We start from the raw sequence: 22,010 nt of genomic DNA on the forward strand, positions 1-22,010 counted from the left end.
CTTCAACAGAATACCTGAAATGCATTCTTGTCTCTAAAACTTCCCAATTTCATTTTTCAAAAGTTCTATGTTTGTTTTACTGAAGCTTATTCTCAATAATTTTACTTGATCAAAGTTTTGCTCCTTTATACCAAAAGTTCTTTACCTGGAATCTAGTGACCCTTACAGGGTCCATGGATAGATTTAAGTGGGTCCATCAAGTTGAGTAGGAAAAGTTACATCTTTTTCCCCATTAATTTCTAGTTATGATTTAACATTTATTTCCATTTATTTTATACATTCAGAAACATTCTGAGGAGTGATCCACAGCCTTCAACAGACTTCACAGGAGTCCATGACACAATCAGATTAAGAACTCCTGCTTTAGATCATGTTTTCTAACCCATCTCAGAAGGACTTAATATCTGACATTCTTGATCACCATCAGCCATCTCTCTTCTCGTTAGCAAGAAGGGACTTGACTTTTTAGTTCTCTTTAATTTCCTAGTTTTCTGGGATATGGTATGTCTGAATGTGTGGCAAAACATGTGTGGACCAGTAAAAGACTTGGACTTATTTACAAAGTCCTGTGTACACCTAACTATTTTATACTCTTCAACAATGATCTCTTCATAGGAAATAAAACACTGTGAGATAAAAATGTTATCTAGGAAAGTGAACTCATTTGAACTGAGTGAGAAATTATTAGAGGAACTAAATCATCATTAATTTTATATGATTTTAATTGATTTTGTGGTTTTCTTTCCAGGGTCATCTATTTCAGTTGGAATCACACAGATTTGAGCGAGGAAGAGGCAGATGTCCTTTTGATCCCAATTCCTCCTTCACCTCTACTTTAATTGGTAATTATCTCTGTCCCCATCTTCAGGATGCTGTCATCCTATCTTTGGAAACTGATTTGGTCAATTCCTTAAAAGGTTGTCAGTATTTCTTTATAACTTTTTCCATCAAACTTGCATCTAAGAACATTGCTGCCTTCATATTAGACTTAAGCCAGTTCTAATGTAAGCAGAATTGGATGTTACATTGCTTGTGTCATTCTTAAAACATAATTGACTGTCACCTAATAGCTGATGTAGTAATAATTTCAAATAATTTCCTAATTATAAATACATATTTAATGCAGTGCATTTTTTTTCACTTTATTAGTTAATCCTGTTTCCATGTGGAAAGGAAAACTTATTTTGAGTATTTTCTACAATATTTGACAAAGATAATTGACTGTTCACTTTCGCAGTATCCTATTCCTTATGTTTCCACTGCTTTTTGATGGATCATTTAAAATGTTAATTCTTCCATTTCTTACTTTATCCCTTGACATACTATGAAAGTTTAAGATGTAGCGACTGTAGTTTCAGTTATTTTCCTCTGAGACCTGTGATTTCCTAAATGTAGGGAACTCTTGGCAAGAAAAAAAAAATTCTCTCTCCCAAAGCAGATCAGCATCTGTTTTACAACTGATAATCTTAGAGAATTACCTAGAGGCAATGAGAGGTGAAATGACCAGCTATAAGTCACACATTCAATATATATGAGAAACTGGAATATAAGTCACATTCAGAAACTGGAATCATAGGTAGGCCTTCCTAACTTCAAGGACAGCTAGCTATCAACTAGTCCTTGTGTTTTCTCTCTGGATATGTTAGTTCTGTTTTAATATTGTCTCCCTAGTGAGGGGAAATCTAAGACTATACAAGGGATAACTAAGTCAAAGAATCCCTTACTCATATAGGACTCCAAAGATCATCTAATCTAAATAGTATATGAATTGAAATCTCCTTTACAGTGCTCTCAACTGTGTTCTGGCCTTGACTTTACTCTTTCAGAAACATTAAAGTGTACAATGATTTTTTCCCCTCTAACTTCAATATTATTTGGAACTGTAATGGCATATTTGTCAAACTGTCCTTGTACCATGATGATAAGTAGAAATGGATGAAATCACAGGATGAAACTAACTTGAAGGTAGCAGTATTTTACACCTAACTCACCAGAAGTATTAAGAAAAATGAATTCATACTCGTCAATTCTTTTTTTTCCTTAACATTGGGTAAGTGGTTCTGAGAATATAGGAATATATTATCGAATTATATGTGAGTGTGATTATGTAATAAGGGAAGAATATAAAACCAAGATGATTTAACAACATAGCTAGAACTATGTAAAGTTCCACATGGTTTTTCAATTAATTAAAATTTGTTGGAAATTTTTTTGTCACTGTAGAGATGAAATTTCATAAATAAAAGATTTAAATAGTATTCGTAGCTTATGCTACAGTTATACCCTTACCATGTAGAACCATTGTAATAACATAAGACTTGAAGTCAGAAAAATGGTTTTAAATTTTGTTTTTACCACTCAGCATTATGATATTGGACAAAACACTCTACCTTTCTGAAATTTAGCTTCTCCATCTGTAAAATGGAGATAAAGATAATTATACCATTTACCTCAGGGTTGTGAATAGAAGGTAAGGTAAATATATTATAAAGATATTATAAAAATGCAAGCTATCAAAAGTAAACTGTGAAAAGGGTTTTTCAGTCAAGGACAGAGTTAGGGGCTCAAAAAAACCTTTTAAAAAGACTGGAGTAGAGATTAGAGGCAGCAACCCAACTAAACTCTCCTGTATCTCCTGTAAATGATTTTAAAATTAGTCCTCAAATCAAATTTTGGAATGGAAGAGCCAACAAAATTTCACAGTGAGACATTTTTCTGGCCCAAGAAAATTTAAGAGCTCCATAGAAAAGGTCTTAGACACCTGAATGAAAGCCTACCTGGAGATAAGTCACGTGGCTGCAGTAATAGCAGTGGGCATTGGGGTGGCAGAAACAACAGTGGCATCAGTAGCAGCAGCTTCCAGAGATGTCAGAGATGGTAAAGGGATCAGACACCAGATCAGAAAGAGATTACAGTGGACCCTTTGCTGGTCCTGGGTGTAGTTGGCACTGATTGGCAACTCTATTGTTCATATGCAGTTCTAGGTCTCAGTTCCCTATCAGAGAATGATTGTGGTTGGTAATAAGGGAGCCATCAATGCTTGTGACTGCAAGGGAGCAGGGGGCTCTTCTTGGAAAAGATCAGAGAGCCCAGACTAGGAGAATAGTAACCAGGCCACTCACTGGATCATACCACTTTGGAAGCAATGAAAACTTGCAGACCCCCAGAAGTAGCTCTGCAAACAGTGGCACAAAAAAGTCTTGGAAAGTAGATCGAGAGATTATTTAAGACTTATTGAACTACTTGAAAGTCATGATAAAAAAACAAAAAACAACCCCCCCCAAAAAACCTAGTAGTTTCATTTCAAGAAACTATCTAGGAAAACTGCCCTAACACCTCAGTTTCAGAGGGTACACTAGAAATTGAAAGATGATAATGATCACCTTCTGAGAGATATCCCTAAATGAAAACTACTTGGAATATTATAGCCAAATTCTAGAACTCCTAGATCAAGGAGAAAATACTGCAATCAGTCACAAAGAAACAATTAAAATATAGTATAGCCACAATCAAGATAATGAAAAATTTAGCAGTTTCCATTGTGAAGGAGCAGAGGACTTGTATGGACTCAATAATTTTTCTAAGCATAAAAATTTTAAGACTTTCATACACATTTATTTGAGTAAATGCAGTCATTCTAATTTAATAATTAGCAATTTGAATTTTAGCTGTTAATTTAATATGTATAAATTTAAATAATATTATAGGAAGAAAGTTGTACATCATGCTCGCTGATTAAGCAAGAGAAGCTAGAAGATGAGAGACTTTTGTATTTAGCATTACTTCTTAACAGGACAAAAATTGCTTCTTTTTTATTAAACTACTCTACCAGTCTCCACTTAGCATCCCTGTAGTCTGGAACTTCAAAGCTGAACATTAAAAGAGGAGGAATGTTACAAGAAGGGACAATTTCAAGTGTGTTTCCATCATAGTTCCAAATAGAATTACATTATATTGAAATGTAAAGTGCTTGCTGTCTGGGTGGCTTTTCTTCTTACTCAGAATACAAATCAAATTATAAGAGCTCTCCAAGTCAAACACAAAAGTTATAGAATAATCTCTCCAAAGAAAAGAAATAAAAATATAATTCTTCACATTTATCCATTCCCTTTCATCCCAAAGTACTTTCAAGAGATCATTCACTCACTGTGGAAATGCAGCAGACGCTGGAGTGGAAACATGATAACCAGTGTGAGCCAGCAGCACTTTCAAAGAAAGGATGTGAAGAATAATTCACCCAATTGAAAAAGCAGCAGGAATGTGGGCAGGAAAAGTGTAGCTACCTGAGTTGGAGTTTGGCAAGCACGGTGAAGTTAACCCCAGCAATGAAAGAATACCCTATATTATGTTTTATGGTCATGCATTCCCTACTGATGTGTAACAGTAGAACAGAATGGAACAATGGTGATGATGATATTTAATCTTACAATTTATAACAGGTTTTTATGTCCACTATTGCATTGGATTTTCTCAACAACCTTCTGAGGTAGCAAGGGCAGGTCATGTGATTTCCATCTTCTAGATGAAGAAAACAACAGTTTCCTACACTTAGTTAATAAAGAAGCAAATATTTAAGTCAACATCATCTCTGTTCACTGTAGATGTTACACCCAAATTTCTACTTTTTAATAACAAGTCCAGTTATGTAGAATTTAAACTTTAGATGTGTCTAGTCTAGGTCTTAAGGTAACTGTTTTCAAATAGTTGAAGAGTTGCCATGAGGAAGATGGATTAAACTTGGTCTACTCAGCAGTAAATGGAAGTTGCAGAAAGGAAAGTTCAGGTTTAATGAAAAGAACAACTCCTACCTATAACTATCCTAAAATGTAATGAGCTGCCTGAGGAGGCGCTAGGTTACCCCTCTCTGTTTTTCAAGCACAGGAGCAATTGTAGGGGATAAAGAAGATTGCAGTTTTATTATGGGTTAGAACATATAACATTTTTAGCTTCCTTATGACCTTGAGAGACTATGATTCTATGCTTGTTATACAGAGTATCCCAAAAAAGTCTTGATTCAGTTTTAAGCCTTCAGAAGTATAAATGCTGTAAACATATACATTTTTTTTGGAAAGCTTAACTATTTAAATTTCCTTTATACTTATTTAGTTTGGGGAATTTTGAAAAGTAATTTAATTTTTTTTCAGTCCTTCTTAAAGCTAGGATTATAATTGTCATCCTTTCATTCACTGAGTAACAACAACTAATAAAAGGTTTTACAAAGTTAAAAACATGACTAGAACAATGTATAGCAGAAGATAGCAGTTAAACTGAATTTTAAATAAACATTAACATATTACATTATTATATAATTAGCTTTTCAAATACTTTTTGTAACTGTGTAGCATTTTTATTTCTGAAATTATTAAAGCTTAAAACTGCATAAAGACTTTTGGGGCAATCTATATTGATTGAAGATTAAAACTCCATGATTTAGATTCTATAATAGCTATAAGAATATTCAATTACAAATAAAAATTTGAATTAATAGTAAAATTAGCGTTACACTTGTAATTTAATAAAATTATGATAAAATTTCTCATTAAATGTGCTTGCAAAATTAGTTTCAAATGGTTCTTTAAAATATGAAGTGAAAGTGGGACAAATGAATGAATAAAACATAAACTTGGTATCCAGTGAAAGTCAAGTATAATGGCTTTATACCTTAGTATTCTTCACTATTTCATAGCATCTATGATTCCATCAAGTACTAACCAACACAGATTCCAAAGTCTCTATGCCTTAGATGGTTTTATAAGTTGTTGTGGCCAAAAATTTCTTTGCTTAGGTGACAGACTTTTGGTAATGAGTCTCTCCAAGGTCAGCTTGGTCTTCAAATAACAGATACACATAGCTGTCTTCAAGGTCCATACTTAAAGATTTTACAACCTGTAGGACCTGCCAAACCTTACACTTCCTGGCATATTCTTTTAGAACAAAAGTCACCTCTACACCACAATAGAGCAGTACCATAGTACTTTTATGGAGTCACAAAAATATATTAATTATAAGTAGAACTTAAATGAAATATATAATATGAATAGTGACACCCATTTTATTTTTTAAATAATTTTTAAATAACAATAAATTAAATGATAGATTCAAATATATTACACATTGTGAAGGCAATAGGAGCTTATTTGAGCCTGGAAGGCAGCTTGGCTTAATAGACTGAGAGCCAACCAGCCCTTGTTTCAAGTTCAATTTAAACTTAGGTTAAATCACAATAAAACAGTAATCGTTTTTTTTTCTTTTTGAAACCTGAGTTCAATGGCAGACAGCTCCTAGTTCCTTGTCCAGCTTTCCATGCAGATCATGTTCCATATTGAAGCTCACAGTGTCTAGTCCCCCTCAAGTCCTTATTCAAATACCAGGAAACCAAGTCCCAGAACCAGAAAGTCAAAGTCATTACAGTAACCATGAAGTTGGTACACATGGTTAATGCAGTGAATACCCACATTCCCAAGCCTTCACAACAGAACAGGTTCCCTCAAGCAGGGATCCTCCTCTCTCATTCATGGTAGCTTCTCAGTAGGAGTTCTTTTTGGCTCTCAGAAGAAGCTCCGCCTCCATAAGTTCTGTTCTCAAAATCAAAATCACTTTCTCCAGTTCCATTCTCAAAATCAAAATCACTTTCTCCAGCCTGGGCCTCTCCTCCTCAGCCTCCCTGCAGCTTACTCCAAGAAGTTCTGTCTCAGTTCTCATTTCTCTTCTCAGTTCAGTCCTCAGTCCAGCAGTAACAGCCTAGCCTCCAAATGCTTACTGAGAGAAATTCTGACTCTCCAGCTTGTGTTTTTCCTTACATAAGGTATTAGCTCCTCCCTGTCCCACTCCTTCCTGTTACATCAGCAACCGGGGTTGATACCATCTGTTTCTTAACAGAGGCATGATATAATTAACTTGAAACCAAGTGCTAAGTACCTGTTATCTTACCTATATAAGGAGATCTTCAAATCTCATTACCATTACAACATTAGGAAACAGCATTGCATATTAGATAGAGTGCTAGACATGAAGTCAGGAACACTTGGGTTCAAGTCCCACCTGCTAGCTCAGTGACAATAGGCAAATAACTTCACCTCTGTGAAACTCGTTTTTTTTATATGTAGAATAGGTCTAAGAATACCCATAGGTCCTAACTCATGCAGTAATTTTGAGAATCAAATGAGATAATGTATGCTAGATAACATAGCTAAATGTTTCTGTGGCATCACTGGATTTATTACCATTGATATCTGCATATCCTCTCTGCAGCTCTAGCTTCCTCTGGGGCTGCATTCTGCATAATCACAAACCAGCAAGAAGAAAAATCTTATATTAGCTTGTAAATGACATTATAGACTGCCTTCACTATGTATATGATATTTAAAACTATCATTCAATTTATACATCATCTATTATATACATTGTATGTATAAGGACCTGTATAAATCACTGAGAAATTACCCAATGACAAGACATCACCAGTTGTCTATTTTATGTGAACAGATAAGGAAAAGCATGGCAGAAGCAAAGGAGAGATCAGGACAAAAAGTTATAGGAAAAGTTGTAAGATAAGCATCTCACATAACACTCCTTTATTACTAGTTACAGAATGTTAAGTATTTATATAAATATTAGAATTATTATTTTATTATTATATTATAAAATTAATATTTATATAAATATTAGAAGGGGGCTTTTGACTGTTTTAGCAGAATTTAGGAGTACAGCAGCCAGAATTCAGAATTTCGTGTGGAATATTTTACGTTTTTTTTCTGGGAAGTGTCTTCCCTCCAACAAAGCAGGTTAGCACTTTATCTGAAACTTAGTCTTGACATTTGACCTGTAGGATTCTGAAGTCAAATGACTTACCCAGAGCCACACAGCCAGTATATGAAGGAGGCATAACTCAAATCCACGTTTTCCTAGCTGTGATGCCAGTTCTCTAGCCTCTATACTATGTTGCCTCCCCTAAGATATATATATATATATATATATATATATATATATGAAATGTATCAAATGCTTTACATTTTGCAAAATAATATATGCATATGTGTATATATGCAAACACATATATGTGTGTGCATACATACATGTTATATATGTATGTGTGTATATATAAATATATACATATATCACATCTCATCTGACCTTTCACAATCATATAAAGGAAGTAGTATAATTATACACATTTTAAAGGTGAATGTTGAAGTTGAGAGGAGTTAAATGATTTGTTAGTGGTCACATAGGCAGTAGGCATCAGAGGTAGGATGTGAACTTAAATCTTTCTGACTTAAAGGCCAGTGCTAAACTTTTACTATGTTCCTTAGGTATCTCTATATTCCTACCACTACAAAAGTCTTATACCTCATCATCATGCAGACATGATCCTGAGCTCTTGAAATCTATGTAAGCCAAGTGATATTGGCAGATTCTACTAATCTAAGAAGTCCTTGAATAGGTTAGCATATTATAGACAGCAATTCCTATCCAAGGATTAGCCTAGTTAAGTATGGAAAGTTATCCCCATTAGCTTGGCCATTAGGTGATGAATGCTTTTGCTATAGAAAATGAAACAACAACAAAAATTTAAAATGTACCTCAACCTAGGGTGCCCCATTTCTGCTTCCACAGTAACAAAGTGTCAGAAAAAAGGGCCATAGGTGCTATAAATCAAATAGTTTTGAGATTTTTAACTAACTGTTCATAAAAATTAATTTGTACAAAATAAAATATAAATTACTACATCATTATTGATGTTGTTTTTATAAAAGCTTCCAGGTTACATAAAAGTTGAAACTAAATGGAAAAAAGAGTTGAAAAGCTTTCCTTGGAGAGGCTAATAAAGGTGTTGTCAAATTTAGTATTATTGTTCTCCCAAAGACAACAATGGACATAATTTCACTGGGGCTGTAAATCAGAAGATGCTTTGTAGTTTTGCTTATTAGTGTCAGATCACCGTGAAATGGCTGATATATATATATATGTTGTAGGAGATGGTCATCAGATTGGGAATCAGTAAGAGCAAATAATACAAAGAATACCATATGAAAAGGAACAAGATAATAAAATGCCAAATGCAATGAGTATTCCAACAAAACCTGCTGAATTTGAAACATGAGAAATAGATATAAATAAAGAAATTAACTCAGGGGCTGCTAGGTGGTGCAGTGAATAGAGTACTGGCCGTGGAGTCAGGAGGACCTGAGTTCAAATCCAACCACAGACACTTAACACATACTAGCTGTGTGACCTTGGGCAAGTTACTTAACCCCAATTGCCCTGCCCTTCCCCCTCCAAAAAGCAAAAAAATAAAATAAAAAAAAAGAAATTAACTCTGAAGGACAACAAAGGAAACCAGAAATTGGGTCTTTCAGAGAATTCTTTATCTCTGTGCCAAATAGAGAGAGAGATGGCAGCTAAGGGCAGCACTACTTTAGAGTACAAATTTATGCAAGTATGTAAAACTTTAATGGAGAATGGTAGAAGATCACAGTTGTATTATTGCCTTATAAAATAGCCCAAAGTAGTGGAAGTGTGATCAATCCTGCAGAAAGCTTGAGAAAACATGAGAATCAGCTAAACCAGATCATTCCAAGATGGTGTAATGACAAACTTGGAGGACAACCTAGAAATGAAAGATGGAATAGAACCTATCATGTTTTTGCAGTTACCTTTCTTCATCTTTGATAACAATGAAAAGTAAACATCTTTGAATTCTATTACTTCAGCATCCAATGTGCTAAATCAGGAAGTGATGGCATCTAGTAAAGAATATAAAGTTGGAAAAAATGGCTGGACCTAACCAAGTGTCTACAGACAAAAAATATACTGAAAGCAATGACATTTTAAAGGCACAGAGAATGGATTCCCATGATATTGACAAGAGGAAGTTATTCAAAAGAATAGAAAGAAATCATGGACAGTTTTGTCATAACCCCCAAAGGTAATCAAGAAATCAATCAGCAAGTACTTACTATTTCACCTCTGTAAAACTTCATACACACATACAATCTATATATGTTGATAGTATTTCTGTTGAAAATATGAGAAGGGACCTGGAAGACTTTAGCACAGGTAACCACCAAGAAAATGGACTAAATCAGTGCTGTACCAATATTACCCCATGTTACAAACTGTATAGGAAAATTCAGGTTTACTAAGGATGTATACTCCACCAGGGTCAATATACAGTATGTTCAGCTGTGACTGGTCAGACCAGTATGAGATCAGAAGACTCTAACATAGGTAAGGCACAAATAGTCCATATCAACATTTGGAATGGAGATGTCTATAAACTTGGACATCCAATGTTTCCTTTTAGCTGCTGCAGTTCTGCTTTGCTCATAGAGAACAGTGCCTTCTTTGATGCTGGCACATCATGCTGGGTAGTTCTGTGATAATGTCTCCCATGTCTTACAGTTGATTCCAGAGTTTTTCATGGAGACTTTGAGAGTGTCCTTGTATCACTTCTTTTGACCTCCATGTGAGCACATGCCTTGCATGAATTCTCTGTAAAATAGTATTTTAGGTAAATTGGCATTTGAACATGGCCAACCCATCAGAATTGAACACTCTGCAGTAGGGTTTGAATGCTTAGTTCAGTTCAAGAAAGCACCTCAGTGTCCGATACTTTATCTTGCTAAGTGATCTTCAGAATATTCCTAATACAATTCAAATAGAAGAGAATCTATTTCCTGTCATGGTACAGATATGCTATACAAAGGGATTACAACAATGAGGTCAGCATAATGACTCTGTAGACCTTCAGTTTGGTAGGACATCTAATGTCTCCTCTTTCCCATGTTTTCCTGGCAATCATGCATCAACCTCATCATCTATGTAGCAGTCCCTTGAAAATATACTGTCAATATAAGTGAACTTATCCACAACATTCAGAGTTTCTCCATTTGCTGTAACCAATGTTTCCACATATTCATGATTCAGTGCTGACTGGTTGAGAACTTCTGTTTTCTTTCTGTTAATTTGTCAAGCCAAAATTAGCACAGGCAGCAGAGAATCAATCCATACTCTCTTGCATCTCAGCCTCAAAGGGTACACTGACTGCCCACTGGATGTGCAGCCCATCAGACTAGTCCTTGGTTGTGTGTGTGTGTAGTCCATTAACATGTTACTCCTAGAGACAGACTATAAATTGGATGACCATCTGAATAGGAGAAGAGAAGGTCAGATTGCATTTGAGAAAATTGTACCAAATCCTGAATGTTTCCAAACACTCAATGGCAAAAGACTTTTAAAATCACCATTCTCTTAGGGAAGTTAAATGGCTGTGACTCATGGAATATCATGATTTCCAAAGAATCTTAAGTGTAGTTGACCCAAAGTGCAAAAAAAAAGAGATGTATGATGGTTTTAAGTAGCCTGCACCACACAGCAAACTATAGCTTCTATGTAAAAAGTCACATAAAAGATTTCTTCAAGGAAATGTATGAATAAGGTGGTCCATTCAGGTAACAGAAGTAAGGGTTACATACTACAAATACACTCATACTTAAGAAAAGCTAAAACATCTAGAGAAAGGCTTCTAACATGTTGGATAAATACAATATAGAGGATTTGTGTTAGGTAATGTACAAGAATTTCAAAGGATGAAATTACTTAGATTGATTGTGATATGAAGTAATGAAAATATTAAGTGTATGGAAATTCCATCAAGATTTTACTCTACAACAAGGTCTGGTACTAAGATAAAGGAGCTTAAGTATAATTTGCTAATGACTTTATTGTTTTTGTGACTCATAGTCCAAGAAAAAAAAGTGTTTAGTTTGGTGGTTCATTATATTAGATTTTATAATGTGAAGAAATTTTGTTTTGTATCCATCAGTATTGTTCAATAGCAGGTCTAAAAGTATTTTGTAAACTTTGAAATACTATTTAAATGTGACATTATTGTATTAGAAGAAACTACCTTTGCCCTATCAAGTAAGTTTTTTTAATACTACTTTTGTTATTCTCTTGCCTGGATAAGTGTTTGAGTTATGTTGGGAAAGAGTCACAAGTGTTTTGCAAAAAGGATATGTTCTTTTAGAGTTTTGCTCACAACAAAAGTGCCCCATTTCTTTCTGATTTAGTTCCAGTTGTAATTTAACTGTTACAATTCTCCAGGTTCCAGTAGTGTGCCAACATGAATTATGTCATTCCTTTGGGGAAAGTGAAAATGTTTTTGTATACATTTTGACATTATGTACATAAATTGCCAACTCTTTTTTTGATGTTTCATATTTTTTTCCCTGTGATTTTTCTCCAGCGTTGACCAAAAACCATCCTCGTTTTTAGATAAGATTTTATAATGTTGACTGCACATTTTCATAGGAGGTGAATTCAGACTCTTTAAAATGAATAGGACCATATGGATAGTTGAATATCTCTTTACAGAAGTTTAGAAAAGTTGAGAAGTCACACAGGTGGTGAGCCACAGGATTTAAATTCAGATTCTCTGCCTCTATATCCAGTGTTCTTAAATTTTTGACTGATCTTTCATATTCAAATGTTGGAAACCCCAACAAACTACATGAGTTCTTTCTTTGAAACACCTTATCACAAATTAGAAGTACTTAGAGGAATTTGTTTAGAATTTAAGTGAGGCAGTGAATAATTTCTCTAACCCTCTGAAAATCATTATCTCTGCCTTTACTGATATAGAGAACTCCAATGTAAGGGAATTCCCTCTCCCAATGCAGGAGCAAAGTTAGACATTTAGAGGGTCACCAAGACAGTAAGAAGAGAAGTGACTTGAACTGACTTGCCAGTGTGTATAAGATGAGACCCCTCAGGATAACCTGAAGTTGAAACTGGTTTCCTGTCCACACTACCTCCAGCCTTCTAAATCATTTACATGTGTGTGTATTTCTGTTAAAAACACTTTATATCCTCTGCAGCTAATATATAATAATATATATGATATTATGTATATATATATATGTATTCCCCTCAGGTGTCAATGCTGACCTCCATGGCATTAGAAGTGTAACTATTTCAGTCTGTGTGCATATTTATTTTAATTTGCATCACCACAAACTTTTAAGGGATCTTTGATTTAAAGAAGGTTGAGTTCCTGTACCCTAAGAAAATTGACACACTGCTCACTGAGTTTCTTTTGGGAGTTTTTCAGAGTTCATGTAATCTACAGACTCTCTGTAGCTTCTGGCCCAGGCCCTTGAACCCCAGGGAGCTATTTAAAGTTTTGGCTTACAGTTTTCTCAGAGCTCTTTTAAAAGTAGTTATAGTCTTTAATCTCTCATGGACTTTCACTCCCATAAGAACCTGGTGTTGACCATGACAGTTGGAGTGCCTGTTATGAACCACAAAGAAAACTATATGAGCCTGGGCAGTGCCAGTGAATGCAAGATGGCAAGATGTACAAATGCATCTTTCTTTTTCATACCTCAGAAACCACCTTTATGTCATGCCGATATCAACCGCTAGTCATCTGTCAACAGAGAAAAGCCACACACCCTCCCACTATTCCTTACCAAAAATTATGACTAGAATGAGAGTGTGAACTGAGGTGTTGGAACCAATGTTGTTGCCTGCTCATCCATATCCACCCCCACAAACTCATTTCTTTTTCTTTGTAACATAATTTGTGTAACAGATATTCATCTCACTAATCCATCCAAAGAGAAGTAATTTAAAACAATCATACAATTCATACTGTAAAGGACACAAGTTTACTCTTATTCATCCTTTAGCCTGCATCTTCCTTTATTCCAAGATGTGAACATATTTGCTGTTTTTCAAAACTGCTAGAGTTTAAAACAGAAAAACTTATAGCATAGTTAAAAAATACTTGAGTGAAACCCAGGAATATAAGATGTCAGTGAAAAACTACTGTATACTTTCCTCCCAGGACAATTAAAAGCTACATAATCAACCTGAGAAGAAGAATTTGATTAGAAGTTATACAGTCCATTAACAGACTGATAAGTTCTATCAACTGTCAGAATTATTTTTATTCTTATTTTTTTTAAGCTATTGGGTTTGAGTAACTTGCTCAAGGTTACACGGCCAGTTATTTTGTGTGGGAGATCCTGGGTCTCCTGACGCCAGAGCCGGTGCTCTTACTCACTGCACCACCTGGCTGCCCCTATCAAAATAATTTTTAATGCATATGTTAAGATATAAGTTCTGTTTTAAAAGCAGTCAATTAGAAAATATTTTAAAATTTTTTAATAAATTATCAACTCCAAAGAAAATTTTATTCCAAAACCCTACCATTATAGAAACATCTCACATTGGAGCCAATGACTATATAATTATTATCCATTAAGTAGCCAAAATCAATGACTAGTTAACTTATTAAATTTAGAGCAGCTTATCCGGATGACCACTGAATTGAATGTTTTTATCTATAAAAATAAACTAAATGCAAATGGGGAAAGTTTTCCTTTGATCCACCCATTTTGAAAAATTCCACAGTTTGACCTAAGGACACATTTTCTTTTTTACAAAATAAATTTTATAAAACATGAATCAAATATAACATAATAGATTATACATAAGAGACAGTTAAGCATAGTGGACAGACATGTATAGGCAACTAATCTCAAAGCCAGCAAGAACTTATTTCAAGTCATACCTTTGACACATGCTGGCTGTGTGATCATAGGATCATACGTAACTTCTCAGTGCTCTCTAGCTACATCTCTAAGACAAAATTTCAAAAAAGATCCCAAACTCCATTAACAGAAGGAATTTCCTCACATGGAAGTTTTATACCAAGGAAATCACAGGTCTAGGCCCTATCCTAGTATCTATCCTAAATAAAATTTCAAATTTTGTTATTTGAATTCCACAATTCTATGAAATTACATAATTATTTTCCATATTTATTCAAATAACCTATCACAGGGTATTTGGAATGAAAACTGATTGCAGCTTACTCATCTACAGATCTTTTATTTTCCCCAGATTTTTAAAAATACTCCCTTTTGCCTAGTTTATTTTCCCATCCTGTACTTTTACATCTGATTTTTTTTTCGTCTAAGCTAAGGCTTTTAATTTCTGTCATTACTAAATTCCTTCCCATTAGGTTTCTCCATAATTATAATCTGACATACTGATTCTTTTATCTAACATGTTACAAAGGCCCCCAACCTTATGTCTTTTAGAAATGAGAGGAACTCCAGCAGTGCCTTTGTTTAAGTCATTGATAAAAATGCTGACCAGTTAAGTCCCAGCACAGATCCCTGGGGCTCTGCAGAGGAGACCTGTCTGATGATTGACAGGAACATAGAGGTTGAATGTTCAAAAAAGCAATTTACTCCCCCCACCCCCACCAGGGATTCCATGTTGGCATCAGTCTATAAATAACTTCTCTTATGGTTCCATCATTCAACTACTTTCACACCTACCTAATAGTGCTAGCCAATTTATGTTACTTGTGATATTTGATCATATCTTCTTATGGACAATTTTGTCATATATTGTTCAGTCCAATTGAAAATATGATCTTTTTTTCAATTTTCTGACTAGTTTTTAAAAATTGAAATAAATGTATGCATCATTTTTATGTGCAATCACACGCAAGTTACTTCATTTTATTGTCATTGTTTTTCCATGAGAGTCTGTTATACCAAAATAAATGGTACTGTTTTTTTTGTTGGATCCTTTTAGATAGTATTTTTTTTTAGTTTTCAAATGCTTTATTAACTTCTGATTTACATCATTCATTTCCTCCAGATTTTGAGTTACAAATGTTCTCCTTGTTTTTCCCCTACCCACCGCCCCAAAATAGCAGTCCCATAGGATATCCCCTCCTCCAATCTGTTCTCTCCCATATTTTCTCCCATACCCCTTTTGACTTTTCCAGTGGATCTCTATGCCCCAGTGCCTGTATATCTTATTTCCCCATTACATGTAAAAAAGTATTAATAATAGTATATATATATATATATGTTTGAATATTTGTTTTTAAAACTTTGAATTCCAGATTCATTCCCTTCCTCCCTTGTCACCCACACTTACTGGGAAGATAAGCAGTTCAGTATAGGTGGTACATGTGTGGCTAATGCAAAACAATAACATAGTATATATATTGTAAAAGACTGACTGTATTTCCCTTCCTCCTATCCCACCTCCCACTTGTTCTATTCTCTACTTTGATCCTGTCCCTGTTCAAAAGTGGGTGCTTCCAACTTCCCTCCCCCCAGCCTGCCCTCCCTTCATCATCCCCCTCTTATCCCCTTCCCCCCCTACACTCTTGGAGGGTGAGATACCCTGTTTAGTGTGTATTTCATTCCCTCCTCAAGCCAAATTCAATGGGAGCTTTCATCCCAAACGCTGAGGTTTTCTTGGCTGCTGGAGGTATTAGATGGGTGCCCTCTCTGAGGCCTCCACACGCTCTGGCAAGCTGGACACACACCCCATGACCTCCACCCTAGACTGCAGTCCAGATCCAAGCAGGTTAAAGCAAGAACGAATACCCCTCAGACTATTCGCTTGGTCCCCCTACACTCTGCAGGCCAGGAGCTGAAGCTGCTATGGAGGGCTGGCTGGCTATGCCAGGCATTTCAGCAGCTTCTCATGCTGGGGGCAAAAGCCACACACTCCCACTTACTGGGTCCCAAAGTCCAGACTGCACTGACCTCTCACTTTGTCCTTCGTATCTATGTGTTGATAAATCTGGAAAAGGCCACAGTTGCTGCTGATCTGGAGTCCCTCTGGCAGGTGGCTGGTCAGGCCTGCCCTGGGGCTAAAGCCTAGGCATGGGGCTGGGCTTGGCTCTCAGAGCCCTCTGCTGGCAGATTCCTGCTGGCCTGCTGGGCTGTCCTCAGGGGGAGGTTAGTTTCTCTGTGTCATTTTGTGGGTTCTGCAGCTCCAAAATTTGTTTATAGAGTCCCCTTTTTACATGGATTGGGGAAGGTGGAAGCAGGAGCAGAGGGGTGGTCCTGCTTCTGTTCCACCATCTTGACTCCGCCCCCTGTTATTAACTTTCTATATGTGTCAATATTATGCATACTCACAAAGTTAAAGATGAAATGTTGAAGATTTTTTAAAATTACATTTGCCCAAGAAAACAATGATCTATTTTCAACCTAGAATGTTAATGTGAACCAAGAAAAAAATTCAGGCTGAAAACTTTGAGGTTGAATCTGGAGGTCAAGTTGAACTGATAAAAAGGTAATACATACTGAAGGCAATACTTACAAATTCCTTGTCCTTCTCTAGGCCAGGCACATAGGAAATAGAAAAAGCTAAGAACTGGCATCCTGATGTAGAAATTTAGTGGGAAGAACACATTTAGGACTATTAACATCTTTACATCACAGGTCTTAATACTTAATACTTAATACTTTCTGCGTAGTAAAGTAGGCATTGAACTTTTGTGGATGAGAACTTTTATTCTACTTCTTTTTTCTCATTTTAAAAAATTCTAAATTTAAACATTAAGTGAAATGTGCACTTCTATAAACACACTAGAATAGAGGATTATACTTAAACTGTGAAACTATCATATATGACTTTCTTTTTAAAAAGTGTTTAAAATATTCATCATTTTTCTTTAAAATTTATCTTGTAATTCCTTCTGGTCTTCTCTTTTATTCTGTGCATTTGCAACCCAGTCTCAAGGAAGTAACAAGGAAGCCTTGAGAGAGATACAGGATAAATCATGTGTCATTCAAATCAAACTACCAGTACTTTGACTATCACCTATTCAGACCCTGATGAAGATAGCTGAGGACACTGAAGACAAGAGCCTTAGAAAGAACATTGACCATTAAACCCTAAATATGGTTCCTGCCTATCCACTGAATCCAGTATTGAGGTAGATGTCATTATGGAGAGGGAACTCACTGTCTTTCTCACAATAAGCAGCAGCTTCTAACCACCTGCCACCAGCAGGTACATAAGCACAGGGACCAGAAGAGTGGCAGTAGCCCCCAAATCATCAGCCTACTCCTCACAGCCATCTTCCAGGGAAACAAGTCTTGCGTGGATGGGATCAACCATTCCTAATGACTGACAACCAACTTCCATACACAGCACAGCCAATCCCACCTGGTTGCAATAGCAAGGTGTCCTGATAGAGAAACAGGAGACAGCATATACCTGGAAAATCAAACCATCATCACTCCCTTGACCATTATTTCCTCATGTATTCTGATGGAGATAACCCACAACCCTCAATATAAAAGCATCGAGAATAGCAATGCTTCTAGCCCTAGTGCCTTTGCCATCATTCTGGAAAGTAGCACTTATGGAAAGTAGCACAGGGATGCAACCTGGCAACAGCTCCTACAAGTATTGCAGCCCTATAATAGCTATAAATATAAATAGTAGCTATAAAACTCAAAAAGAAGAGTTCCTAACACCAGAGTCCTTGGCACTATCAAATGGCTCAACCTCAGAAAATGATGTGATTTTATCAGTGGAAATAACATTAAAGAAGCAGCATTTACATATTCTTTGCTTCTGCACCCTGAGGACCATGGAAATTTGCCATCTGACTTGCAGCTAAAATCTTCCATATGTGTTGTTTCCCATTAGAATGTTGGCTCCTTGAGAAGGGAGACTTCTTGCATTTCTCTTTGTATTGTTTGCACTTAGCAGAGTGCTTGGCACATAGTAAGCCCTTACTAAAGACTTCATTCATTAATTCGGAAAGCATGTTCCAGTAATCTTATTTTCTTTTCAAAAAAATTAACAACCCTATCCCTAATTTTCCCCTCCTTCTCTACTCTCCACTCCATAAAATAGAAATAAATCTTTGTAATAGATATGTATAATCATGCAAACACTCATATTAGCTATATCCAAAAAATGTATGTTTCTCTATCAGGACATGGGTAGCCTGCTTCATGCTTCATCATCAATTCTTTGGAATTGCGGTAATTACAATGATCATAGTTATTCAGTCTTTCAAAGTTATTTGTCTATACAACATTATGGGTATTATACAAATTGTTCTCTTGGTTCTGCTCACTTCACTCTGCATTAGTTCCTGCAATTCTTCAATATCTTCTCTGAATTTTCCCCTACATCATTTCTTGTGGTCAATAGTATTCCATTATGTTCATATATTATCATTTGCTTAGCCATCCCTCAATTCATATGCACTCCCTTACTATCCAGTTCTTTGCCACCACAAAAACAACTGCTACAAATACTTTGGAAACACAATTCCTGTCCCTCTTTCTTTGATCTCTTTGTGGTATAGGAGTAACACTGGTTTCTTTGGGTCAAAGGTTCTGTACAATTCGGTGAATCTGGGGGCGGGGCATAGTTTGAAATTTCTTTCAAGAACAGCTATATTAATCCACAGCCCTACAAACCCTGTGTTGATGTATCTATTTTCTAGCCACTCATACATTTTTAAATTTTCCTATAATATGTCATAATTTTTTAGAATGAAAAGAAACCGTAAGATATCGTCTAGTACAAAACTCTTCATTTCAGTTTGAAAACTGAGATCCGGAGTTTTAGTGATTTGCTTAAGATCACAAGGCAACTTAGTAATAGAGGCAGAACTCAACTGCCATTTCAGTTATTCTACTGAACCAACAATTATATTTATTGTCACTGATTCCTTGACAGTCAATATCACCCAAGTGACATCTGACCATCAAAGAGTACCATAGTATATGTCCTTTCATCAATAAATATTGTAATTTAAAACTGCTATAGGTTACCTAAAACTGCTATCAAAAATAAACCAGCCCTATGGCCATCAAAAATAAAGCATACTGCAAGGATCAGGTTGGTTACTCATATCACTGACTGAATTTGTTTGTTGCATATATTTTTTAATAAGTTCATCAAAAAAAATAGCTTCATCCCTTAAATCTTGGAATGACATTTGAATGTTTTTTTCCTTTAAAAAATCTTGGGAATATGGCTAATCCACTCGAGAGATTATTGCATTTAGTATAGTACCAAGAATACGTTTCTTAATTTTTCTAATGGTGCAACCTCTAAGTTTCTCTATCAATAGACATTTTTATAAAGAAAAATTAGAAACAAAAATTACGTGTATGTGCTATTGAATCTAATTATTATCTCCTGATTAAAGGTTTATCAACTTGGATCTGTATAAGAAGTTAATCAGAGTATATTTACCCTCACTTAAATGCTATTAAGAAACCCTGCTTTACTGTCTTCTGATTTGTCTCATTTTGATTAATTTTATAGATTCTACTCTCTCTCTCTTTCTCTTTTTCTCTCCCTCTCTGTCTCTTGTCCCCCCCCCCCCGCCTTAGCTAACATTTTTCTAAATCTGGATTGTCCATTACATCAACTTTTTGTTCCTCATAACATGATGTGAAAGGAGAATTCTTCCCTTCTGGAAGAAAGCTAAATTTTTAAAAGGAGAGCACATTTGGTATAGTTTAAATGGCAAATGGGTTTTTAGCACCTGTACAGATACTTTGATGTAAAATACATACTCTCGGTTATGTGAATTGTTCATAAACCCTTTTGTTTTCTGATGTACAAAAGGAAAAAGAAATAAAGTGAGTATTGGTCAGAAGATCAGAACTTTTTCCCCTTTTGTGTTAATAGCTTACTTGAATTGGATATGTATTTGATATCATAGGGTTGCCATCTAGTGGTGTAAAAAGAACATTTTAATTTAAAAGTCATATTTTCTGTAATTAAGCATTTTGCTAAGTAAACAAATTATAATCAATTGCTAGACTACATTTTAAGTGTTACTTACAAATGAAAGCCATTGTATTTTCTATGATGTGAGATCTACAGAACATGTATTTTTATATTTAAAAAGTATATTAGATCTAACTTTTTTATATTAAAAGTTCTAAAAGACAAATTTTGTAAGATGGCCAAAATTAAATCAAGTAGTATTAACTGTGGACTTCGAAAACATAAACTTGTTCCAGAATTTTGAAATGAGAAGTATTTATATCAGTTAACTAAAATTTAAACCTTTTCAGAACCTGACTTATTCTTAACTTTTCAATCTTACATTTTACCTATCTCCACATATTCTATGATTAATACTTTCTGACCTACTTGCTTTTCCTCTTCTGGTTCTCCACTTCCTGGCTTCCCTGGCTTCCTTCAAAGCTCAACTAAGATCTTACCTTCTACAGGAAGCTTTTCTTAACCTCTTTTAATCCTAATGCCTTCCTTCTTTTAATAATTTCCTATCTATCCTATATAGAACTTGTTTGTAATTATTTGTTTGCTTGTTGTTTCCCCCATTAGGCACTGAACTACTGGTGGTTAGGGACTATCTTTTGTGTCTTTGAAGCCACAGCACTTAGCACAGTGCCTGAATGACTTCCTCTCATACAATTCCCATCTCCAATCTTTTTCACTGACTGTCTCCCATGTTTAGAATGTTCTTCCTCTTATACCTCTTGGATTCCTTGATTTGATTTCCTTCAAGATTTAGCTTCTACTGGAAGCCTTCTACTTCTTACCTTCTACTGGAAGCCTTTCCAGGACTTCCCATCTGTTATTGTCTTCCTTTCTCAGTAGACCATCCAGCTACTTTGTATATTTCTATTTTGTTTCCCCGATTAGAATGTTAGGTCCTTTTGGTTTTCTTTGTATTTTCAGCATTCAGCCCAGTAACTGGAACATAGGAAAAGCTTAAATAAATTGGTTGTTGATTAAAAAACAAAGAGCAATGTAGCATGTATATATATAAAGAGAGAGAGAGAGAGAGATACAGAGACAGAGACAGAGAGACAGACAGAGAGACAGAGACAGAGAGAGAATGAGGGAGGAATGTAGAGAGAGGAAAGAAGGAAGGAAGGGAGGGAGGAAGGAAGGAAGGAAGGAAGGAAGGAAGGAAGAAAGAAAGAAAGAAAGAAAGAAAGAAAGAAAGAAAGAAAGAAAGAAAGAAAGAAAGAAAGAAAGAAAGAAAGAGAAAGAAAGAAAGAGAAAAAGAAAAAAATATGCTTGAGGAAAAGATCTCTAGGAATTATTATTCAGTGGAAAGAGTACTGAATTTAAAGTTGAAAGGCCTGGGTTTGAATCTCATCTTTACCAATAATTCCTTTCATGGTATTAGCAAATCACTTAACTTCCAAGTCTTAGTG

The 22,010-nt window shown here is 35.3% G+C and overlaps 1 protein-coding gene across 1 annotated transcript in view; it reads left to right on the plus strand.

The window, feature by feature from the left end:
• The window catches only part of LOC138175973 (semaphorin-3E-like), a 347,995-nt gene that overhangs the window by 275,982 nt on the left and 50,003 nt on the right, over positions 1-22,010 (plus strand). Inside the window, exon 5 of the mRNA XM_069106587.1 lies at positions 749-842. Within this exon, the coding sequence (XP_068962688.1) occupies positions 749-842 (94 nt within the window). The remainder of the gene's footprint in view (positions 1-748; positions 843-22,010) is intronic.

This window comes from Petaurus breviceps, unplaced genomic scaffold (assembly GCF_028583685.1).
Source record: "Petaurus breviceps papuanus isolate PSGF00001 unplaced genomic scaffold, PetGlider_PUasm1.0 80, whole genome shotgun sequence".
NCBI lineage: Eukaryota > Metazoa > Chordata > Mammalia > Diprotodontia > Petauridae > Petaurus > Petaurus breviceps.